This window comes from Lontra canadensis, unplaced genomic scaffold (genome assembly GCF_010015895.1).
Source record: "Lontra canadensis isolate GAN:19392208 unplaced genomic scaffold, GSC_riverotter_1.0 scaffold42, whole genome shotgun sequence".
Taxonomy (NCBI): domain Eukaryota; kingdom Metazoa; phylum Chordata; class Mammalia; order Carnivora; family Mustelidae; genus Lontra; species Lontra canadensis.
Genome location: NW_022631036.1, coordinates 13,714,928 through 13,741,759, shown reverse-complemented (window position 1 = coordinate 13,741,759; position 26,832 = coordinate 13,714,928). Strand labels below are relative to the sequence as shown.

Sequence of the window (26,832 nt, the reverse complement as noted above, 5' to 3'; positions counted from 1 at the left end):
TTGCCTTCCACAAAGTTTTTTTAAGAGTTAAGTTACTTTTATTGGGCCTTATGTAGCTGAAAATTGGTGGTCTGCAAAACACTCAGTTAATCATATTTCTTTATGAGCAGTGACAGTTATGGGAAAATGCACAACCACAGTCTGACCTTAGGATACCATCACAATCCTCTGAAAATCTACAAGAGCCTGTCTAAAGAAACCAAAGTCTGACCCAAAATTAAATACCAAGGATCATACATATTCTGAAACTAATAGATCATGAACAGGGCAGTTAGTTGGATCCGTCTGTGGTGCTCTTAGTTCTGGATAGCTTCCTACTTATGAATTTTAAGTTTAAAACTCTAAGTGCAGCTAGCTGATGTAAGAAATGAGGAAGGAGGAATTAGATTTTTGCTTCCTTTAAATGAAGATGAATACAGAGAATCTGAATCAAGATTTAAGAATTAAGATTGTACTAGTAGGTAACTACTAGTAAAAACAAGAAAAATAAAATAATGGACCAGAGGTTAGGGGCAGCACTCAACTATGGTAAATGTAGAAAAACAGTCATTATTCTCTGAATGTATGTTGAAGTGTAGCAGTTGCATTGGCACTTCAAATCCATTTGTTTTTTATATTGATACTATGATGTTAAGCATAGTTTAAAAAATTCAGTAGCAATAGAAATTCAGCAAAATATTAAGTTATCCAATATAAGCATTTAAACACTGAAGCTTATTTTTAAATGACAAAGAATTATAGTAATTAATGTGAAAGATTACAAAAAATAAACTGAAATAATAAAAAGTGTGATTATTACCACAATAGAAATGTCAGTGAATGGACAGCTGTTAAAATGTTTTGGTAAAATCATATTAAAAGGAGCTTTAAATAATCAGAGAGTAGTACCTGTGCTTTTCTATGTACCTTGGATTATCTGAAGGTAGTTAGAAAATTTTTTGAAACTATTTCTTCTGCTCTCCCTTTCAAATATTATTTTAATCAAGTATATACTGCTCATCAAGCCTGCAATAAACAATGGGTACCTACCCAGTAGATATCACAGCTAAATAAGATTAAGTCAGCAGCATCTGCCATGACTGAGCTTCTTAAAATCTAGGAAGGGGTATTGACAAGTAAATGGTAATTACAGTAGGAGAAATATATGGTCCTTTAGGGGCACTGGGAAAACTTGGGTCAGTCAGGGAAGGTTTTATAGTTGTAAAAAGCATGAATGTTCCTTTAACTCAGTGGGTTGTGTTTCTAGTCAGGTTTTTTTTTTTTTTCTTTAAGATTTATTTACTTATGTGACAGAGAGAGAACATGGGGGAGAAGCAGATTCCCTGCTGAGTAGGGAGCCTGATGGTGGACTCGATCCAGGACCCTGAGATCATGACCCAAATTGAAGGCAGACACTTAACCAACTGAGCCACCCAGATTCCCCCATGTTTCTACTCTTGATTACCAGTTAGAAGAACGTGCTATAGAAAATGGTCTAAAATTGAAGATTCAACCTCTTCCCCAAAATATGATTTTGAAGTATCAAATATGCTATGGCATATGTACAAGTTTCATTGACTAAAGAAATAACACAGAACTTAAATGGATCCACATCCTTCATTTAAAGCCCTTGGGGCTATATGTTGTGTTTCAGAATTTAAAATTTTCAAATTTTATAAAGGTAATATGATATATATTTTCCCTTTTATTATGTAACACTGTTCTAGAGAAGCACAATGTAATGAAATATATGAATTGTCACCCTCGATTAGTTTTCCTGGTACATGAGTTTGTAGCAAACTTATAAAAATCTTTCGGCTTTAGGAGCTTTATGAATTTTGGAATTATACGTTAGAGGATTTCATGTGAATATAGCTTCCTTTTCCATAAAAAGGTAAATGGACCTGATAAGTTAACAAAAAGAATGCCTGGTGAAGACTTTACATTATTATTATACCTTTGATACTGATCATTGAAATTAAGGAGAAAGATCTCATCCACTCCTCTATGATGGTGTATTGACTATCCCTCGGCAGTGGGGAGAATCGATGGAAAAAAGAAGAGAATATTTCTAATGGCTTCTTTAAAAGAGTATATCTAAGAGATTACAGCATATCAAAAGTTGTTTAATTTTTAGGGACAGAAGAATCACAAAAGAGTGAGAACTACTTTATAGTTCTCAGTAGGAATTTAACAATGTTACTGGATATGACCGTCTCCAAGCTAATATTTATGCCAAAGCTCTGGTCAGAGTAATTGTTGCGTATATGCTGTTTTATAATACCAGTGGGTACAGGAACTTAATGGACTAGGCTGAGTTTATTTTCAGGAATTTGTCACAACTTGGGAACTTTTTTTTTTTTTTTTACATTTCAACATTTTCTCCAAAACTTTATTTCACTGTAGTTAAAGTTTTTTCCTGGAATTTCATAAGTCAGTTAAGTTCCATGTTTAGTGAGATGCATAACCACCTATTAGTGTTGGGTTAAGTAAAAAGAACACACATTAAAGATTTTTTAAAGAGGGATTTGTGGTTTTGTGGTTTTTATCTGGAAAAGATGTCCTTTTATTATAAGCTGCAGCTAGCTTTCAGGGATGGGCCACTAAAGGAGAAGACAAACTATAGAAACAATTAAGATTATTTTTTAGAGCATCAGGTTTTCATTGGAGCCCAAATGCAAAGCTGTTTTGGCCTCCTCCCTAAAGACTTTTCCTCACAATTCTGTGAATGTGATCACTGGTCTAAGCAAAGCATTTTGCCTATCATGAATAAGAATTTATACTAATGTGTGCAAGAAGAGTGAAGGCAAATGTATAAGTTTTCAAATGCTAAAGAAAATTAACTTTGAAAGTATAGTCTCTAAAATATTATCAACTTCCGTACAGACTTTCAGAAATATAAACAGATTGTTAATTTCCAGCCAATGCAAAACATAAAGTTACAATTTGAATCTTTAAAAACTGCTCTATGATATGCATCTATCTTTTACAAGACTAGAGTGTAAATTCTGTGAGAAAACAATTTGGTCTTGCTTATTTGGGTTTGTTTGTTTGTTTGTTTTAAATCTGCTGTTACAAACAATGTTACAAGTGAGCTGCCTCTTTTAAACATATTTGTATGTAGTATTTCAATAGATTGATAGGATAAATTTCTAGAAATGAAAAATGTAAGTTTCAAAAAAGTATGCCTTTTTAAGTCTAAGGATTGCCGAATTGTTGTTTTAAAAGTTATATTGACAACTAATAATTTATAAGAATGCCATTTCTCCAAGCTTTATTACTGTTTAGTATTATTAAGGTTTTTAACCTTCCAATCTGAAAGAAAAAAATTACATCTTATTTCAATATGCACTACTTTAATTATGAATAAAGTTAAGCAGATTTTTATATTTTTATTTACAATATATTTTTATTTTTATTTGAACTGCCTGTTCATGACTTTTTCCCATTTCTGTATTGGATTGTTTATTGATTTTTAAGACCTCTTAGGATAGTAAATATATCAGCTTCTTATTAAATATACTGTGAACATTTTTCCCCATTTAAAACTTTGCTTACGTTTTTTTTTTCAACAGACAGAGAAGTTGTGGTTTTTTTTTTCTTTTACAGTGTCAGATTTTTTATATTGTGGCATTGTATGATAACTAAGGCCTTCTCTTGAGTTGCTTATTTGAGGTTTTTTTATTATTATTATTTATGATTATCTGCCTAGAAAAAGCATTAGAAATATTTATAGCCAAGGTCTTTGTGTTCTTTTTTTTTTCTTTTAAACAAAAGATTATTTTTATTAATTAGTAGTCTGGTCGGTTTTTATACCTTAATACTAATTCAGGTTGGTTTATCTTCACAAATAAGCTATTTAGTCACTGTTCTTCAGCCATAAATCTCCCCTTGCAAAGTAAATATCCTGCATGGTTAGAACAAACAGGATGAAAACACAGTGGGAGGCTTGAACTCTTAGGTGCTGGACTGGCGTCATTAGGGTGTGGGAGATGAAAGTGAAGTACCTGAGAGAGCCTTCACTGTGTAAGGAGATCTGTCTCTTTCAACTCAAATCGTCTTTTTCAATATTCAATAACAAAACTGTATAGCCTTGATATGGGATGTTAAAAAACAACGGAATAAATCTTTGTATAGCATACATCCCCTTAATTTGTTTTTCTGGGAGATTTCTAGCTTTGAGAAAATTATAAAACTGTGAATAATATACACACTGAATATAAATACTTTACAGCCACACATAACTTTTAAGCTCTCATAGAATTCCCACACCTGGGGAGAGTATAAGTGAGAATAGGACGAGAAAGAAAGAGGTTACGTTTTTCTCTTTTAAATGCCCCCATGTTCACTTTAATAGTCATGTGCATGTGTTCATCTTTACTAAGAGATATATTAATTAATATTGTTTTGATACACCACACATATTAAAAATGCTTTTTAATCATAATATATATTTTTTCAAATTACTGAGACAATTTACATTAATTTTTGAAAAAAACTGAAATATCCCTGAGCAACTTGGCATTTTCACAAGATGTTTTCATACATTACATACAATTTTTTTAAATATTTTTTTTATTTTTTTATAAACATATAATGTATTATTAACCCCAGGGGTACAGGTCTGTGAATCACCAGGTTTACACACATCACAGCACTCACCATATCACATACCCTCCCAATGTCCATAACCCAACTGCCCTCTCCCTATCACCCCCTACACACACACATCCCACCCTAAGTTTGTTTTGTGACTTTAAGAGTCTCTTATGGTTTGTCTCCCTCCCGATCCCATCTTGTTTCATTTGTTCTTTTCCTACCCCTCAAGCCCCCCATGTTGCATCTCCACTTCCTCATATCAGGGAGATCATATGATAGTTGTCTTTCTCCAATTGACTTACTTGGCTCAGCATAATACCCTCTAGTTCCATCCACGTCGTCACAAATGGCAAGATTTCATTTCTTTTGATGTGTTACGTACAATTTTATAACCTAATTCACTTAATATATGATGAATAACTATGTCTAAACTTTATGTATGATCTTTTACTATGTGGTCTAAATGGCTCTAAATCTACTGTATGGTTGTGTCATAATTAACTAATTCACTGTTGTTACTATTGAGTTGATGTAAAATACTGCTGCAGTGAACATCTTTGCAGCTAAATATTTGCACATATCTGCTGTTATTGCAAGAGACACAAATTCCTGAAAGTGGAATTACTGAGTTAGAAAGTATTTAGAATTGCTAGAAAAGGTTTCTATTTTACAAAAACAATTAGACTATTTTTAGACATGCCATTGAAGAACTACAGATTTTAAATCTCTCAGGTAGGTACATGGAAAAGTGAGAAATATGGTGCTGACTTTTTTATAGTAGACAGATAATATTTCATCTTGTCCTCTAATAATAAAATACATTACCACAAATACTTTCTATGGTAAGAATGACCTAAATTGTAAAAGCTGTATTTATAAGGATATACAGTGATTGCAGGAATTTAATTTGGACATACTTCTTATGGTACAAGGACTAAGAAAATTTTTTTTAAATTTCTACACTTTGGGGCGCCTGGGTGGCTCAATCATTAAGTGTCTGCCTTCAGCTCTGGTCATGATCCCAGGGTCCTGGGATTGAGCCCCACATCGGGCTCCCTGCTCAGCGGGAAGCCTGCTTCTCCTTCTGCCCCTCCCTCTGCTTATATTCCCTCTCTCTCTGTCTCTCTCTCTGTCAAATAAATAAATAAAATCTTAAAAAAATAAAATGCAATTTATATACTTTTTAAAATATGGCTTTTTTATAGTCTTCAAAGACATTGGCACCTAACAGAGCAGAATGATGTGTATCCCATCAAAGAGCTGCCTTACAGTAGTTCCAGTTGAGAAAGTTTAGACAGGAGTTAACAGCTCGCTTTGAGGGTAGTAAGTCATCTACTGTTCTCAGTAAGCATGTCAAAATAGTGGACCAGCACTTCTGACAGGTTAACATGAATGATTTAAGACTTTGGGTGTATGTACATAGCATTAGAAGCACGCCGCCTATGAAAACTTTTTGGCCAAAAGTTAACAATCATGAGTAAGATGAACTCCTTCAACTGTTCCTTCACAGCGGGTAATACCTTTCCTCCTAACCATTTCATTGTCAGCCTTAAAACCAAAGGCTTCTTGGTCTGACTACATACTACATGGAGTTAAAAATAAATTCTCTCTTCTTGAAAAGATAAGGGATTTTAGAAATATGGGGAGCAGCAACAAATTTGGGTTTTATTTCCATCTGTTACTGTTATTACAAGATACAGGGAAAGACTTTGTAAAAACTCACACAAACACACACACACACAAACGTTGTATCATGTACTTAGCACTCTATTAAATTTGGTGGTGTAAATAAACAGAATGCTCTAAGGCTCCTGCCCATAGGAAGTTTAGGGCATGGGTATTTAGTTGTTTCCAAATACTGCTGCAGTGAACATACTTCTAGCTAAAAATTTAGAGAGGGCACAAATTCTTAGAAGTGGAATTGATGGGTGCAAAACAATATGACATTTTGTATCTGTATATAATGCTAGTTGTATATTCATATATATATATATATATATATTTCGCCTTGTTTCTTAAAAATCATTACTTAGAATAGAATGGTAGTGAATAACCTATTAATTGTTCCATGCAGGTAATACAAGGAAAAGGGAGGCCTCAAAGAAATTGAACTTGGCCCTCTGGAATGAGTGGGATAGGAATAAGCAGAGAGGAAAGGAGAGTGTAGATGAGAAAAACAGCATAAATGAAGCACAGGTGCACATGTGAATATATTTTGTGAGTGGAGATAGTAGAGAGGTCAACCCGGCAGGAACTTAGGCCCTGTGGGATATCAGATAGGCAACGGTAGCCTGAATTACTGAGAGCCTTCACAGGCATACAAAGGCAGTTTGATTTCATGTGATAGGGAGTAAGAAACCAATGTAGAGTTTTGAAAGCAGCAAAGTTTACTTGAAAGAAATAGCATTTGAGGAACATCAGGCTCACTTAGCACTGTGGAAGATGAATTGAAGCAGGCTGGTTTTAGAAGTAAAAATACCAGCTAAGAAGCAATGATAATAATATAGTATAATAACAACAGACAACTGGTGTGCAGTGTAGGCTGGTAGCAGGGAGAACGGAAGAAAGGGATTCCTATCAGGAACACTATAGAGAAAAACTATGATTTGGTGACTAAAGAGAAGTGACGGGTAAAGAAGTAGTCGGTGTTTCAAGATTTTCTGGCTAAGAGATAGGAACGACACAGTGCCATCGGTAGAATGTCTTTAGTTCAATGCTAAGAACTAATTTCATTTTCTTTTTATGTAACCCTAACTTACAAACTTATGAGAAAAAATATTAAGTTGAGTTTGAGACCAGTACTGTCAGATGGCAGATATAAAACTCATCAAAATTGGCTTCCAGAAACTGAAAAGCAAAAGAAGGGAAGGCTTCTAAGGATTCTTCTCTGGGAATAATAGAAATACCCATGAGAATGTCTTTGGAATGATAACAATTTAGATTATATAACCCTATTTCCCACATAATTAAACTCTTTCTGTGGAGTTTAGTGCTAAAAGTCAGAATGTCCAAAGTTATTCTGAATGATAAAGATTATTCTTAAGAGCTGTATCTCAAGCCATTCAAAGATAGGCCAAATGTCAAGGCTGTGGTTTGAGGTGTCATTCTTCAAACGGCAATATGTAACTCCTACTGGACAAACAGTAGATCAGTTCCTGAGGTGATATCATGGGTGATGTCAGAATTCTCTGAACCAGGCTGGTGGGCGAATATTTCAAAGTCCAGATGTAAGCAGCTGAGAGCAGCATATAGAAAGAATTTTTATAATTATTTTGCTTCAAAATGCACACAATGAAGATAGGCTATTAGCACAGATTTACAAAAATTATTCATATCATCTAGGTTACTTACTCAAGGAAGTATTTTTTTTTTAATTTTATTTATCTATTTGAGAAAGAGAGAGCACGCAAGGAAGTGGTGGAGAGGGAGAAGCAGGCTCCCCGTTGAGCGGGGAGCCCAATACGGGGCTCAATCCCAGGACATTGGGATCATGACCTGAGCTGAACGCAGACACTTAACCTACTGAGCCTCCCAGGAGCCCCATCAAAGAAATATTTCTACCAAATTTAGGTAACAAAACACATACAAAAAGATGTAAACACTATCACATTGCCCAAACCTAAACTTATCTAAGGAAAAAAAACCAATAAATTATAATTTATGTATCATCCTTTATAGAATATTTGGAAAACTTTTAGGATTTTACCAGTAGGTGGGTTTGAGGCTCTTTTGTTCACACACAGATGAGAATAGCTCAACCAATAAGATAAAGAATAGTTTTCATTGGCCTTACAAATTGCTGTGTGTGGGGTGCCTGGGTGGCTCAGTTGGTTGAGTCTGCCTTTGGCTCAGGTCGTGATCCCAGGGTTCTGGGTTGGAGCCCTGCATCGGGTTCCCTGCTCAGCAGAGAGGCTGCTTCTCCCTCTGCCCCTCCCCCTGCTCGTGTTTTCTCTCTCTTCTCTGTCAAATAAAAAAAATCTTAAAAAAACAAATTGCTCTCTAGTACTTAGTAATTCAGAATCATTATAAATATATAAGGCCTTGTTTATTATCTTTGCTGTCAAATGTCTGGTAGTTTCTACAATATAAAAATCTGGGGGTGCCTGGGTGGCTCAGTGGGTTAAAGCCTCTGCCTTCGGCTCAGGTCATGATCCCAGAGTCCTGGGATTGAGCCCCACATCGGGCTCTCTGCTCCACAGGAAACCTGCTTCCTCCTCTCTCTGCCTGCCTCTCTGCCTACTTGTGATCTCTGTCTGTCAAATAAATAAATAATCTTTTTTAAAAAAATCTGTATGTATTGTTAACAGTGCAAATACTGTAAGTCTAAAGGAAATCCTATGAAGAATCTATCCTGGTGAATAAGTTACTGTAAATAAATTAGAACATAAGCATAATTCACATTTAAGATCATTGTAATTCAGTCTCTGAAGCAGTTTGCTAATGTCCTGTCAGCTCAAAAGAGTTAATGTGTCCCTATGTCACTAACATACTACCAATGAATAATCCTGATACAGAGAATAAACTCCATTAATCCCTAATACTAATACTTTAACACATATAAGAAAGATGTATGTGATTTAATTTCAAGTCTTCTGTGGTGCTTGAAAAGTATTAACTGTGAAGTGAATGGATATTAAAGAATGGAAATTACATTTACAAGTGCCATATAAAAATCAGAAATCAGAAAGAAACGAAAATCAGTCAGAAATCTCATCTTTCTGTGCATCCAGAATTCCTTACCTATAAAATACAAAATATATGAGTTTGGAATAGACACTGTTTTTGAGATAGATGAAAGTATAAACCTCTTTTATTTTATTTTTTAAAAAGAGTTTATTTATTTATTTGACAGAGAGAGAAACACGAGAAAGAGAATACAAGCAGGGGAAGTGGGAGAGGGAGAAGCAGGCCTCCCACCTAGCAGGGAGCCCGATGTGGGGCTTTATCCTAGAGCCCCGGGATCATGACCTGAACCGAAGGCTCGGCCTAACGACTGAGCCACCCAGGCACCCCTAAACCTCTTTAATATATGTGGTGTTGATGTTTATAACATTTTGCCTTTTAGATGCTGTTCTGATGGCAGTTTTAGTTAAATAATGTATGTTCCATCACTATTATGTGTCATAAACTTCTCAGAGAAATCTGCCTTTTCATGGTTATATTACTTTGCTAAATTTTGATGTTTTAGGAAGATTGATTTATTTATATAAGGATTTAGGATTCTATATAGAATATATGAGTCTGATAACATACAGTTTTTAAGCTGCCAGAAATTAGCAGTGACTATCTAGCAGCCTAATAATATCATGAATGAGATTAAATCTCCAACTTCTATTTACTATATCCTTATTTTTAAGCCAAGGATCAGTTGTCCATAGGGGGAAAAAAAAAAGTTTAAGGACAATGTAATTGAGCAGTTTTCAAAATGACTTCTCACTCTCAATTTTCAACAGAAGGCACTCTGAAATAGTGAAACTGGTATTTTAAATAGGACAATGATATACCAGTAGACAGTCCTTTTCAGTCTAAAAGAAATAAAAAACTTCTATGTACTTTCAGATGTAACTTAAGGAAGTGTTCATATGGATTGTCCTAGAAGCTGGGGAGCAGGGACAGAACGCAAAAGCCAGAATAAGAAAAGGAAGAGGAATCTTCCCACAAATCTGCATCCTTTTTCAATATACCACTATCATATCCTGTTTCAATTCTTAGAAATCAAGAGTTTTTAATGAATTAAAATGGTTCACCTTGTTATCAGTTTGTTTTCCCCATATTTTGCCATGTGCGTGTTTAATTTTTTACTCCTGTAGAAGATGCATCAATAGGGATGCCTGGGTGGCTCAGTCAGTTAAGTGTCTGCCTTCAGCTCAGGTTGTGATCTCAGGATCCTGGGTTGGAGCCTCTATCAGGCTCCTTGCTCAGCAGGGAGTCTGCTTCTCCCTCTGTCTCGGCCCCTCCCCATGCTCATGTGCTCTCTCTCTCAATCTCTCTCTCAAATAAATGAATAAAAATCTTTAAAAAAAAAAAAAGGCTGATGCATCATTAATTCACATCCATGGCAATTTCATTCATTCATCCATTCATTCATTCCTTTACATGCTTCATTTTTGTCTCCTTAAAAGTTTGAAATCAAAAAGAAGAGGTGACAATGCTGGTTTTCAGAATCAGTAATTCGTTGTTATCACATTAACTAAATCCTTCTTGAAGCAGAAAGGATAACCTTAACTTAGTTCTCACTTAGGGTGAAGTTTCATCTAAGATCTTTCCCACCAAAATCCCAAACTCCCTCCATTTGAAATGGGAGGAATCAGGGCACCTGAGTGGCTCAGTAGGTTTAGCATGTGCCTTCGGCTCAGATCATGATCTCCAGGTCCTAGAATCAAGCCCTGAATTGGGCTCCCTGTTCTTCAGGAAGCCTGCTTCTCCCTCTCCCTCTGCCACTCCCCCTGCTTGTGTTTTCTCTCTCTGTCAAATAAATAGTGGCTTTATTATTTAATGTTCTTCTGCAAGGGCCTTGACTAAATAAAACTTTTACTAGAAGTCTTCACAGACAGTGGTTTGCTTTTTTATTCTTGAAAGCTACTTTTAGGGGGTCATCAAAATTTCAATCCATTTTTTAGAATTGAGTTTGTAAATAAAATTCCTTTACTCCTCATTCCCTGTGTGTGTACATGTATATATAATATCTATTCATAAACAGATAATATGCTGTTGATTTTTGAGAGCCTGTTCTGCTAGTTACCAAGTATCAATGATAAACATATTTTGTATTTGCCCTCATGGAGCCTCATGGGCTTGTTACTGGTATTGAGTTTTCTTGGGAATCTTACATAAGATTTGAATATCCTCTCATAGACAAAGTGAAAGAGTCCAATAAAATTGTCACTTGATCTTAATTCATCCTATTATCTCAATCACTTTCTGATGTTAAGTTAGAGGCTTAAGCGAAATACTCTATTATCATCTGTAAGTACTTTTCTAATAGTATCATCCAGTCTACTAGTGCTGCCATAGACTAATTGGAATCCAAAGACTATCTAGACATCTAATTTACTAACAAATTCTTAATTAAGCCCTGGGTAAAATTATACCAAAATTATTATTTTAAAATCCAAACTGTGAAATAAAATTACCTTAGAAATACTGTAACAACTACTCCTACTCTCTACTCTCTACTCCTTCTCCATGTTCTAATTTTAAAATGAGGTGAAACAAAAGTAAAGAATTCAAAGTTTTACATATCTTGTTATATGTTTAACTTTTATTTTTACTAGTCTTCTAAATTAATACTAATGATATTATAGTTGATTGACAAGCCTGATATTTTCAGGGTTACATAGAACACAGCAAATGTAAGTCTACATTTAAAATAGAGGTATGGAACATCTGGGTGGCTCAGTCAGTTGAGCATCTGCCCCTTGATTTAGGTTCAGGTCATGATCTCAGGGTCATGAGATGGAGCCCTGTGTAGGACTCTGCACTCAGCACAGAGTCTGCTTGAGATTCTCTCTCTCACTCTGCCTCTGCCCCACCCCTGCTCATACTCTCTCTCTTTCTCTCTTCTCTCAAAATAAGTAAATGAAATATTTTTTTAATATATTTTACTTTTTAAGATTTTGTTTATTTATTTGACAGAGAGAGATCACAAGTAGGCAGAGAGGCATGCAGAGAGAGAGGGGGAAGCAGGCTCCCCGCCGAGCAGAGAGCCTGAAGTGGGGTTCAATCCCAGGACCCTGAGACATGACCTAAGCAGAAGGCAGAGGCTTAACCCACTGAGCCACCCAGGTGCCCCTAAGTAAATGAGAACTTTAAAAAAAAAAAAAAAAAGTAAGGTAACTTCAACCCCTTGTCTACCTTAGATACTAGTGACATTGAATAAGGAATGTCCTATATCTAATTTAAGTATAGCTGAGTATGCTTGTGCTAAGATTTTTTATGTTCTATTTAATCTCAGAGATAAATCCCAAATTTACTGCTTAATTTCTGAGTGAATGAATAATATTCTTTAAAAACAATTATATCTTATAAGTGATAATGCTTTATATAATGACATATCTGAGGAACTCAGATATGTTCAGATATGTCATTATATAATCTACCCATATTATTTGTATCCTTTGTTCTAGTTCCTTGAAATACTTTTTTATATGGGAAAATAGTTTAGGGAAAATGATTGAATAAGATTTATTTTGAAATTTGTACAAGAAATCAAAAAGCTAATTAGTAAATGGTTAGTAATGATGCTTTAAAACTAAATATTGTTGACTGCATGTACCCAATTTGTTGTTTTCATTTTCTTTTGTTTTAGTAATACAGATCCAGCCAAAAATACCTCTTGACAACAAACAGAGACAATTTTATATGTAGACAGAGATAATAGTCACATATCCTGGTTTTCATTTAAGAAATAATGCAATTCCCAAAATATATCTGTTTTGATACCTGTCTATAATTTTATATCTAAAATTACAGTATCAGAAATTCACAGATTCGGGTTTATCTCATAATAAAATGCAGATATTCTTATAGCCTTTTTTTCAATCATATAACATTGTTCTCAAAAAAAATTTTTTTTAAGGCTATAGTATTAAGAGTCAAAGGAAGAACAATGTGAGAGGACTGGATTCCCTTTTTTTAAAAAAGATTTATTTATTTATTTTAGAGAGAGAGAGTGAGCAAGTGGGAGAGAAGTGCAGGCAGAGGGAGAGAGAGAATCCTGAAGTGGACTCCCTGCTGAGTGCCTGGAGCTCTATCCCAGGACCCTGAGATCATGACCTGAGCCCAAAGAGTCAGCTGCCTAACCGACTGAGCCCCCCAGGCACCCCATAGAGGCTGGATCTTAATGGGAAGCAAAAGAAGTGCCATTGGGTCATTATCTGCTCAGCATTGGACTTAATTTTGGGTTTTGGTTGTGATTGTCTCTCTAGAGTTCTATATTACTGGTGGAATTCTGTTTTAATAGTTATCATTATCAAATTTTTTTTTTATTTTATTTTTTTAAAGATCTTATTTATTTATTTGTAGGGAGAGGCAGGCAGAGAGAGAGGAGGAAGCAGACTCCCTGCTGAGTAGGAAGCCTGATGCGGGGGTCGATTCCAGGACCCTGGGATCATTACCTGAGCTGAAGGCAGAGACTTTAACCCACTGAGCCACCCAGGCTCCCCTATCAAATTATTTTAGGCATAGCTCTTTGAGAAATAAAGGCAGACTTCGCCACTCTTACAGTTGTAACCCATGCCCGACCCAAACAAAACAAAGGTTATTTGGACTGCTTTATTAGAGGTGTAGGGAAGACATGACCCAAAACCATTTTGAGAACCATAATAATTTGGTAGTTTATTTCCTGCGTATCATCTTGTGTTTGAGAATAGTGGAGATTGTGAAAACTATGTATACTCAATTTACATTACTGATTTGAAAGTTATTTTTAAGTCAAAACTAGAGTAAGAATGCACAGTTTTTGCTGAATGTAGGCATTTTTACTAAATATATTTGAACAAAACTTTGGCACGTACTCTGCTTCAGCCTACGTAGGCTGTAAGTTTATCAACATTTCACTACTGATGGGAATTCTTAAATCTCAGACAGTCATAAAATATTGGAGAGACCTGAACACACAGTGAATCAAATAGGTAGTAAGAGACCCTTACTTTGGGGTCTCTTAATGCATATTTTGGTTTCTACTTAATCTCAAAGATTTTACGAGGATTAACAGGGGAGGCAAATGCTTGATTCTAATTGTCACAGCATATCCATGTAAACTTATCAAAGACATGGTAACCAAGCTGAGATTTTTGTTTTTAAAGATTTAGTTAGTTAGTTAGTTACTTGAGAGGGTGGGTGACTGAGGGGGAGGGGCAGAGGGAGCAGGAAAGAAGCAGACTACCTCTGAGCACAGAGCCCTAGGCAGGGCTCAGTTCCACCACCCTGAGATCATGACCTGAGCCCAAATCAAGAATCAGCGGCTCAACTGACTGAGTCACCCAGGGGCCCCCAGGCTGATTTTTAACACAACCTTTTGTCAAGATTTTTTAAAAGTTTCCTAGTCATTTGCATTGGTAATATTTTCTAAGAAAAAGACTAATATCTTTAAAATCTGTTTTTATAATTAAAATCACGGCACGCCCAGGGGCTCAGTCAGTTAAGTATCTGCCTTTGGCTCAGGTCATGATTCTAGGGTACTGGGATTGAGCCCCATGTCCGGCTTCTTGCTCAGCAGGGCATCTGCTTCTCCCTCTCCCTCTGTGTGCTCTCTCAAATAAATAAATCTTTAAAATAAGTAAATAAAATCTTAAAACTGGTGCTCATCTAAAATTCCTATTTATTATCTAGTTATAATGACGTATTGTGATGTCCTCTTCAAAATATTTTATATAAATTTAAAGTAAATAATTGTCCTATAACTTCTTTCCTTCAGTAAATTGTCCTGAGTATAATTACTTTGGCTAGTACATTCCTGCCAGTATCAATTTTTTCCCTCATTCTCTCTAGTATAATTACATTTGAAATCTTATTTTAACTGATAATGTTATAATATCCTGTTCTGGATAATAAATTATGCCCATTTCCAAATTAATCACAATTTATTATTAACACTGAGTTTGCTAACAAGAATACAAAAATGTTTTAAGCTTTAAATTTTATAAAAAACAAGATCTATTTCTAGGTCCACATCTGTTTAATAGTGAACCTTTTAAAAAAAAAAAAACGATGACTTTTTTGGTAAGGCAAAATGCATAATACCATCATAGTGTTTTTAAGTTGGTAATATTTTGGAATTCATTATTTGCTTTTAATAAAGAATGACTCATGGACTTTTCAGTGAAGTTTTTCAGTAAGTATATCTTAAATGTTGAAACACAAGTAGACCAACCCTCAAAATTAAATTTAAAGATAGAGTAAGTGCTATGTGCTGTGGACCATACTAGGCATGATATCAACTTAAGCAAGCAGTGGTCTACAAACTCATCATATTTGCCAAATATCATCACAGCCCAGAAACTGTTTCCATGCAACAAATCATCAAGTAGACCTATTTGGATATCTGTTAAAGCCCAAATTAAGCCCTTTAGGTACTTAATTGAAAGAGTTAACAGTACTTTTGGATAACACCCTATGGCCAGTCCAGTTACCATAGCTGCAGACCCACCGAGTCACTTTGTGGTGTACCAACTAAGAGCTTGTGCTCTGACAGCCAGGCTGATCCCAGTATATGGTAATATACTGGGTCTTTGCAAGTCTAAATGCATCTCAGGAATTAACCTCTATAACTGGTAGGTCACGAGGAAGAACTCTAATATATCTTAATTTTAACAGTCATTTGACAGACTATCTCAAAATATCTTTGTGGACAGGATCAAAAAGTGACTGCATAATTAGCAATTCTCTGTTTCAGAGAATTCATGCTAATTGAATAGGAATACATATTATGAAGTGTAGGGATATCTCTAAGAGTTTCAATACCTTTTTGTTCAACATTTTTTAATACCTAAGTTAAAGTACCATAAGTACGAAAAGTAATAAACTCAAGGGGCGCCTGGGTGGCTCAGCCATTTAGCATCTGCCTTCGGCTCAGATCATGATCCCAGTATCCTGGGATCAAGCCCCACATTGGACTCTCAGCTCAGCAGGGAGCTTACTTCTCCCTTTCCCTCTGTGTGTTGCTCCCCCTGCTTGTGTGTGCTTTCTCTGCCAAATAAATAAATAAATACATAATAAATAAATAAATTTACCAAGATGAAGTCTGACATGGATAAACATAGACTCTTCCGCTTAAGATCAATATTGTGCAATAAAAATGACATGAATGGAGCACTGGGTGTGGTGCAAAAACAATGAATACTATTACGCTGAAAAGAAATTTAAAAAAAAAATGACCATGAATTTTTGGCACCGGTTCCTGTCAAAAGTGGAATTTTTCCCCAACCCCCTAAATCTGGGCTGGCCTGTGACTCCCTTTAAACAATAAAATAAACCAAGTGATGTACAACTTCTAAACAAGGCCTCAAGAGGCCGTAGTGATTTCAGCATCCCCCTCTTACTGATGTGGTCACTAGGTAAATAAGTCTGGGCTTATCTGTTTGAGAATGGGATACCACAGAAAGAGAGAGTCCTAGCAGAAGTCAGCACTACCTGTCAGGAGCATGACCACCCCACCCCAACTGACTACAGCTGAATGAGTGATGCCAGGAAAGGCTAGCAGAATTACCCAGCTACTCCAATTCCAAGTTGACAAAATTAAATAAAATAGCTGCTGTTTTAAGCCACCAAGTTTTGTGTAGTTTATTATACAACAATAAATGGAGAAGAAATATTAATTGTATATGTCCAAAATAGGAGACACTTGGCATGGCATGGGAGACAAAGCAGGCTAGGTATTAGTGATATCAGTATTAGTGTTAAGAGTATTAATATAAGCAGGGATAGTGAAACAGAAGTAAAAGTCTAAATCAAGGAAGATATCAGTCCAACTTCCCTCGATAATGATTAAACTGGGTTATTATATAGGGGCAAATTTTTTAAAGATTTTATTTATTTATTTTAGAAAGAGTGTAGAGAGGGGAAGCAGAGGGAGAGAGAGAATCTCAAGCAGAGAGTCTACTGAGTGTGGAGCCTGACATGGGACTTGATTCCATGATCCTCAGGTCACTACCCAAACTGAAATGAAGAGTTGAACATTCAATTCACCAGGCCACCCAGGCACCCCAGGTCCAATATTTTTAAAGACACTGGACATACTAGAGAACATGCACAAAAAATATGAATAATAGTGAGTCGTCTACTAACTTTAAGACACCAGCCATTTGAAGATTGGAAGTGTAAATAAAATACCGTAAGGACATGACAGCTCTCTTAACATTTTGACAGCACCTCCTACGGAAATCAAGTAGGATAACAATTTAAAGGGTAGGTCTGGGTAGATGAGTGGAGGATTGAAGGAGGCAGTTTCCAATTAAAATGAGGAATGATTTTTGACCATATAATTATTTAATTCCCCATTCTTAATACTGTCTACCAAGTCTTATTATTACCTTCTTCACCATGATTTTTCAACCCACTCTCTTATCTACTACTATCCTCACCTTTTCACTTACAAACTTTCTCCAGTGTATTTCAAATGTAAATATTCGTCTTTTTTCAACTTCATTCTTTCCTCATAGGCTATTTACTTATTTCTTATGTGTTCTTTTGTGAAGAAAAGTGAAATTGATGATCCATATTTATATGAGCTTGTCTCTCTATATTCACAAATACATGTGTATATGTCCATTTTTATTAGCATCAGTGTATCTTAATCTGTATTCCTCGGTTACATTTTGTAGCTAAAACAGAGCAAGAACTTCTTACTTTATCAGTTACAATTTGTACACGGGAGAGTGGGCACACTCCGACCATCAGCTATTCTCTTTCATAGCTCTGTGTTTCCTCCCTCCCCATCTTTCTTTCCTTCTTTTTATTCCTCTTATCTTAGCTCTTTTCAGTCTGCTTTCTGGAACCTTCTTTCCATTGTTACTACCTCACATCTATCCACTTCTACACTGAGTGTTTCATACATACATTCTATCTGAAACTTGAATTTACTGAGGACACTTGTTTTCTGGCAGCCTACTGAACACCAGTCTTTTTCCCATACCCAGATTTTATGAAGGAGAGTTCTTCTGGTTCCCCTTTGCTGCTTTCAGACCTGCATTGATGTAAAAACCCTCCCTCCTTTGAGATTTACACCATCCAGCTTTCTCACCCACTGTCTCTCCTCTTTAGTGCTATCTACTGATATGATCAGTGATATCCCCTTAAAATATATTTCAGGCATCTGACTCAGTGTCTTCCTCTCTACTCCAACTTCTACATTCGTGCTAAGAAACTTCAATATCCATGTCAGTAATGTACCCTATTCTTTTGTCTCTTGAATGCTAATGACTTTTATCTCTTATCCACTTCAGCTACAATGGATGTAGGCAGAATTTTCTACATCTGAAATCCTAAGATTAAAGTTGCCTCTTTCACAATAACCACAGACTTATTCCAACTACTCATGCTTTTTAGCTTCAGCACAAATCAAGACATCTGGTCCCTTGCTCCTTTCACTTTTTTTTTTTTTTTTTTTCTGAACTAACAACCCCTTCCAGACTCACTTTCTTCTCTACCCAATCTAAATTCTAAGTTTAATCACTTTCTCTCAAGGACACAGTCTTGTTATATTCTTGTTTTGCCTTACAAGTCATAAACTCTCCATTACTTCTATTATTTGTCCTCCCCAAATTTATCCCCAAAGTGTAGACCTGATGTGGAAAACAAAAGTCATACTACTATGATGACCAGTACCTCCTACAAATTTGTAGTCTCCAGCTGTAGCTGTATCATTAATCTCACCTAATATTTATTTTATATATTCCAAGTCACCTCCCTTTCTTGTCACATTAAACTTCAGCATCTTCCTCTACGTTTTTTCTTTTTTGACCATATGCTTTTGACCATTTGCTTTCAGCAGAGAACTCTGCCTCCTACTCCATGGGGAAAGTTGAATCTAGCAGACTTAAGTTCTATTGGTTAACTTCCTCCATACCTAAATTATCCACAGCTGTATTCTTCCCACCTCTTTCCCCTTAATCTCCAAGAAAAGTTGTCCAGTCGTATTTTTTAAGATAATGCTATAAGTCGTGCTTATGATCCCATGACCCTGAGGTCATGACCTGAGCCAAAACCAAGAGTCAGATGCTTTAACCGACTGAGCCACCCAGACACCCCTGGCCTTCAATTTTCACATTCCTCTCAGGCTTCCTCCTACTTCCTTCATGCCATTAAAAGTGACCCAAAAAGTTGTCATTTTTTCCATTTCCCAAATCAGATGGGCACTTTTCACTTTGATCTTGTAAGTACTTAACCCTGTTGATCACTGCCTTCTTCAACTGCCCTTTGGATTCTGTAACAATTACCTGTTCTTGATTCATCTTTTACTCCCTATTTCCTCAAATTTTTTTGCCAATCTCTTTACTCTAAATATTTGTTTTCATTTAGTTTCTTTCTTATTCCCACCTTTCTTCTTTTTCATTTCTCTTTCTAAGCATTTCCATCTACTCCCATGGCTTCAGTTACAGCCTAGAGCAATCTAGTCATGACCTGCCTCTTCAGCCTCATTTCCTACTGTTCTCTACCTCTTACTTCATGATCCTGAGAAAACTTACTCCCGATAGGACTTGACCCATATCATGCTTTTCAGAATTCTGTGCCTTCACAGATATTATTTCCTCTGTCTTTAATGCCCATCCTTCCCCCTCTCCACTCCCACCCTTCTCAGGATGTCTGTTTCCTTATTATTCTTCAATACTTAATCAATACTTAATTCAGACAAAATCAGGAAGACTTCATGTGCCTTCCCTTATCCTCCCCTACCCAAACTATGTTCTGTTTAATATCTGTGTTTATCCTTTTATTACAGCATTTACTAATAACTTATTTGAGTTACCCATGTAAAGATCTACTTCCCCAGCTTATGTTATAAGCAGGGACCATGTCCTGTTTTTTGACTAATCAATGTCTAGAACAATACCTGGTACATAGGAGTTACCAAGCAAGTACTTATTGATTGAACTGAAATCCGTATCATAAATTTGGAATTCTCTCTTTAACACAGACTCTTACATCCAGGTATCTACTTAACATTCCCATTCATATGTCCCAACAACACCTCAAATTTATATGTACTAAGCTGAACTCACACACACACACACACACACACACACACACACACCAAATTCTTCTAATCTTCCTCTACACTGTCTTGGTTACCACTATCCATTTAATAACCAAAACCAGACATCCTTGCCTACCCCATTTCTCCCCACCCTACCCTCAAAAGTCACTAAGTCCTTTGGATTCCATATCCTAGATATCTTTCAAACTTATCCCCTTCTTTCCATTGGCACTGCTGCAGTTCTAGTTCAAGGCTTCAAGTTTCACAAGGATTTTTCTTTTTATTATTATGGCCAATCTTCATAACATAAAATTTTACCATTTTAGCCATTTTTAAGTGCACAGCTGTATGGCCTTAAATACATTCTCATGTTGTGCTCACTAGGATTATTTTAATCAGGAACTATCTGGGCTTCCTACCTATAGGGTAACCTACCTCCATCCATCCCTACATTCTTGCCTGTGTAATCTTCCTAAACTGCAAATGATGCTACTAAATGAGTTAAAACCTATTCATTGCTTCCTACTGTCTGCATTAGTGGTTTCATCACAAAGTTTTCACAGGTCCACACTGAAATGAGAAAAATACGTACATGCATACATTCATACATACATACATACATACATAAAATGGACAAAGTTTTTCTGAATTTTTTCAACTTCATGAAAGACAACATTAATCAAGATAAATACTGAAACATTGATGGGAAGCAAAATTAATTTTGTTTTAGATGTGCTAAGTGTCATATGCCAGTGCAATAAGCAAAAGGAGACGTCTTGAAGGTGGTTGAGTATGTGAGTCTGAAACTCAGAAGGGAGTTTTGGGATGGGGGCTATGTATTTGGAAGTAATAAGCATGTAGATGGAATCAAAGAAACAACTTTTTTTTTTTTGAGGAAAGTATGGAAAGATAAAGGAAAAGATGATAAAATAAATCCATATTAAAATGACCAGAAGAGGAAGAACAGCCATAATCCTAAAAGAAAAAACTACATTTAAGGTCTTTTTCTCACCCTGCTGCCATGGTTGAAAGCAAGATCTTTGATACTAATGGTAACCCCACATTTCAAGTGGTTTTTCTATCTCCTCTGCTGGATGGAGGTTGTTATCTATCTCTCTTGAATTTCCCTATTTCTTTCTCCTTGAACAAAAAAATTTTAAAGGCAAATATGTTTGATGGGATAACCTCATTGCCTAAAATAGCAGGTATAATTTTTCTGGAGTGAAAATTGTCAAGCCAAGAAGAATTTCCACTCTCACATTAACAGATATAAAAATTACTCTCAAAAGTGGAACCTACAGTGAGACTTCTTTGGTACAATTCTATTGGTAATGAGGAATTTGTTCTGTTTCACTCCTTTCTGTTGGGGGGGGAAATATATATATATATGATCAGTAAGAGTAATTCAAGCCCACCAAAATTTAGAAATAAGCCTTAAATGTTGTGCTTTTGGAAGCAGTATAGCACATCAGAGAGATCAGGGAGGTTGTAATTAGATTTAGTATCACGTCCTAGCTCCAAAACTCACTAAAAGTGGGGCTCTGATCAAATTACTGTCTCTGTGTTTTGGTTTTGTCAGCCAATGATGTCTACTCCATGGAGTTATCATGAAAATTAAGTGCGTGCATAATTTACTTCTCATAATTCCTGGCACACGGTCAGTATTAAGAATTACTTACCATTTGGTGCTCCTGGGCAGCTCAGTTAAGCATCCCACTCTTGATTTCAGCAGGTTATCATCTCAGGGTGGGGAGATCGAGTCCCAGATCAGGCTCCACACTGGGTCTGGAGCCTGCTTACGATTTTCTCTTCCCCTCACCCTCCACCTCTCCCCAACTCCACTCATGCAATCTCTTTCTTAAAAAATTAAATTAATTAATTGATTTTAAGAAATAATTTTTTAAAAAAGAGTTACCACTTAAGATAGATCACATTATTCATTAAGAGTGAAAAATATAAGTACACTGATTAGGAAAATTGGTAAATAACTATGTTCATCTACCTATTGGAAAAGTACATATTCCATTGTAGTACATGTATATTATCTAAATATCTAGAAAACATAAAAATAATGTTAATTAAAAAATAAGTTTTTCTAAAATACAGCTTTAAGTATATTTCTTAAGTTTATATAGAAATTGTACTATAGCAAAAATTAGTTTGTAACAATTATTTCTTATTCTGTGCACTGTCATTACTTTACTTTCTTAATGTGTTACTAAAATAGCAGGTGAAATACACTGACAGGGCACCTGGGTGGCTCAGTGGGTTAAGCCACTGCCTTTGGCTCAGGTCATGATTTCAGGGTCCTGAGATCGAGTTCCATGTTGGGCTTTCTGTTCAGCAGGGAACCTGCTTCCCTCTCTCTCTCTCTGCGTACTTGTGATCTCTGTCAAATAAATAAATAAAATCTTAAAAAAAAAAAAAGAAAAAGAAATACACTGACAAATGCCTTCCCAATTTGACTTGAGTAAGAACTTGAGAAAAATTTTAATGAAGCTAAATAATCCATTAAACTATAGTCTGAAACCTGTGGCTCTCCCAGTGACCCAAAGCCCTCTTGGAAGTAGCTTTGAACTCCCAACAAGGAAACCAGGCCCAGAGGTGTTACTGTTTTACTGCAGGTCCCATAGAAGAGTTTACTTGTGCTTCAGTTTCTTCATATTTAAAATGGAGAGATCCTACTCCCAGCTCTAACCCCTTTCCGATTTCATGAAGCCCTTGGGAAATTATCGTTGAGCAACATGTAAAGCAGTTGGAACCAATTGAGTAAGCTACATACTTTTTTAAAGGCTAGTGTCGATTTGGATGGTAAAGAATTGCCTGCGGGCGAATCCTGCAAGGTGCTTCAACAGCCGCACACAGCTCCCTTCCTGTTGGCACCGTCCACGTTTGGCAGGTGTATTCCATTCCTTACAGGAAGGAATAGGCGCTTCATTGTGTTTCAGAAGTCAGTAAGCTTTTACAGAACCAAGTAATTGACATTTTTTTCATTTCTGAGATCAAATTTTCATACATCATTCAACCTGGATAAACTGAGAATGTGGTTGATCTCGTAATTGTTGAAACATAGGAAAGAGAGCACAAGGTGTGATATTTAAGTATTTCCTTCTAACCTCTTACCTTAGCAAGATATAAAAGTTCTAAATGGAAGTATGTCCTAATGTATAAAAAGGAAACTAAAGTAGCTGAGCCTATTCGTGAAGCAGAAGTCAAAAGAGGCACACCGATTCATCTCAGTAATTTGGGGTTCCATTGATTCTGAATTTGTAGTAATAATAGTAACTCTGCAGAGTACATCTTACTTTGACATTATGAAGAAGGTGTTTTTTTTCTTTTTTTGATTGTAGTATAAGTGATATCATGATGCTGGGATAAAGCTAACCAACTTGAAAGTAGTATTTTCTGGCTTTTTTACAACGTATGCCAAAAAAAAAAGCTCTTAAATGGCCTGTCAATATTTCCTTTAGGAGTCCTTTTTTTTTTTTTTTAAAGATTTTATTTATTTATTTGACAGAGAGATCACAAGCAGGCAGAGAGGCAGGCAGAGAGAGGAGGAAGCAGGCTCCCTGCTGAGCAGAGAGCCCCATGCGGGGCTTGATCCCAGGACTCCGAGATCATGACCTGAGCCGAAGGCAGCGGCCTAACCCACTGAGCCACCCAGGCGCCCCGGAGTCCTTTTTTAACAGTTAATTGAGGTGATGATCATATTTTAAAAATACATTTAAATTTTCAAACTGATATTTTTCTTGCCCCTCCTCCAAAATTTAGGTCAGCAGAACTTTGTCTTAAAGAATTTATGTAATCCTGGGGTGCCTGGGTGGCTCAGCAGGTTAAGCCTCTGCCTTCGGCTCAGGTTATGATCTCAGGGTTCTGGGATTGAGCCCCACATCGGGCTTTCTGCTCAACGGGAGCCTGCTTCCTCCTCTCCTCTCTCTTCCTGCCTCTCTGCCTGCTTGTGATCTCTGTCAAATAAATAAATAAAATATTTTTTTAAATAATTTACATAATCCTATAAATCACCATTTTCAGAATATATAAGATAGCACTAGCTTTTGTCATTAGGGAAAATCCAACTAATACAGACTGACCTGTGAACATCATGAATTGTCTAGTGAATCTTCTTATTCAGTAGCTGAAGCTGTTCTAATGACTACCATTACTCAAAGCAAAGATTTTTGATGCACTGAATTATTTTGTTTCATCCTCTTGTTTTCTGGTAACAGAACTCAGCATACACAAAATCATCCAATAAACTTGAGCTAGCATTCAGTGTTGCATACAGCTGATTAGCCGTGTAAACCAGTGTGTATGACGCTAAGAATACCCTCATTCCTTTAGTGTCTAGCTCTGTGCTGTGTTTATTTGCAAAGGACCCTCATGCGTGGATCCATATAAATGAGGCAAGCTGGAGCAGACTAGACTATGTCGCTCACCAGTCTTTCAGGAGGAAGATTGTGTATATGAAAACTGGAAGATTTCTCTGTGTGTAACATCAAACGGGATTTTTTTGTTGAGGTTTTATGTTTTCAGTAAAAAAAAAAAAAATTTAATGGTCAGATTCCATCATCTCTTGTCAAGCAAAATCTCACTGATCCACATGAATGTCATTTCCCACCCATAGAGTAGCCTAAAAACCCTACAAAATGGACTTCTGAACTTTTGACTTTATTTTCAGTATAATTTGTGGGTTTTTAATCAACTAAAAAAAAAATCACATATCTTTGACTAGAAACTATGGACTCCTTGCCTGTTTATGTTACTCAGAATAGAAACTTCTTTTAAATGTAGTACAGAAAGTCTGGTTTTATTAGCATCAAATCATTTGTGTATATTTAAATTATTTTCATGCCACTAAAAGGTTTTTTTCAGCTAGCTAATTCCTAATTATTTTCATCAGCTGACTTTATGAGGAAGGAAGAAAGGTAATGTGTCAGAATTGTGTAACATACCAGTGTGTCACTTATGTAGCTAAGTAACAGGTATAAGTAAGAGCGATGGTATTTCTGTATTGGAATAGGTACTTCTCAGGTAAAAATCAGTTTGAAACTGCTCTGCATTTCCAAGTGCCATCTTCTCATTGCATAGCAAATGATTCATTTGCAACCTTAACGCAAGCAGGTAAATGTATTGAAATAAGAATGTTATATTTTTCATGTAGCTTCTAAAGCTGACATAATCTGAAAATCTAGGTTAAAGTTTGTGTTGTTACTGTTTTTTTAACCTCAGATACTTGGCATTCTGCTCCAGTGTGTCTTGCTGACAGTAATGCTTTGTCTCTTAATGTGACTACCAGCACTGCTTGGTCACAGGCAAATAACTGTTCTTTTTCAGCCAAAACATTCCTGACAATAACTGCACCTTTTGTATTCTTTTTTTTTCCCCTTCCCGCCCTCCTGCCCCCGACTTAGGTTGGAAAGGCTGGTGGACGTTCTGAGGAAGAAGGTTGGAACAGGGACCATGAGGACAGTGATCTGACTGAAAAAACGACAGTCTGGGGAAGCAATCACATCTGGTGACCAGGCTGCTTCATTCAACACTGTGTAAACACTAAAGCCTTAACTTAGCAAACAGTTGTTAGAAGTGGGACACTCCAACCACATTCCAAGCTAAGATAAAATCAAATCACAAATGTTTAACCACTTTGCTGCTGACTTGAGTTATTTATCCAAATGTATTAACTACAGACTTTTACCAGTGAGTAGCTATAAAGTTGCAGCTTATTTTGTAACTATTTTATATCTCACTGTATTGAATATAAATCTTTTTACGGAGAAACCATTATAGGTCACATCTTCCATACGTCCTTTCTGAATCAAAATGCAGCAAAGTAAATATTGTCTAAACCTTAATCCACTGTGTTAGGTCAAAACTTCAAATACATGCATTTTTCAATATAGAATTTATTTCTTAACCGATGAGAGCTCAGACGTGAGAGTGTATAGTCTTCCTCCAATGCATTCACATAATCTTTGTCAGTATTAAAGAATATTAAGTCTAAATACCAGGAATCAAATGTATACTTCACTCTAATAAGAGTTTGATATTTTAAAATTACATTAATCAAGGCATGATTTTTGTTTCACTACAAATAATGCAAACTGCTTTCAATAAAAAAGAGGAGCTTGTTCATGCGTACTTTTAGATTCATATTGTCACCACTTTTTAATGTTGTGACTGAATAACTGAACTCTATTTAAGCTATAGAAATGGCCAAGTCTGTCTCGTGGGCTGGGACACCTTTGGCTTGAAAATTAACATGTGCTAGCATGATTCTGAAAGGCAAGAAGTCATCAAACATATTAAGTATTATTTTTTTGTTATCTTTATCTAGATTATCACTTGAATTTTTGTTGGGAGGGAGGGGAACCCAATATTCAATAAAACTATAATGTAAAAATATAAAGATGTGGAAAAAAGAAAACTGGCCATTTGGTTTCCTACTGTTTTATTTAAAAGATAATTTGAAATAGTTATGGCATAGCAGTCACTTCTAATCATATGAAATTATGAATAAAACTAAGATTTATATATTTGGCTATAGGAAAAATTTCTTCTTT

At 35.9% G+C, this 26,832-nt stretch overlaps 1 protein-coding gene across 1 annotated transcript in view; it reads left to right on the top strand.

Annotated features, from left to right (window-relative positions):
* MIPOL1 (mirror-image polydactyly 1) overlaps window positions 1-26,402 on the top strand; it is a 311,611-nt gene extending 285,209 nt beyond the window's left edge. Inside the window, exon 13 of the mRNA XM_032871240.1 lies at window positions 25,684-26,402. Within this exon, the coding sequence (XP_032727131.1) occupies window positions 25,684-25,750 (67 nt within the window). The 3' untranslated portion in view covers window positions 25,751-26,402. The remainder of the gene's footprint in view (window positions 1-25,683) is intronic.
* The last annotated feature ends 430 nt before the right edge of the window (window positions 26,403-26,832 follow it).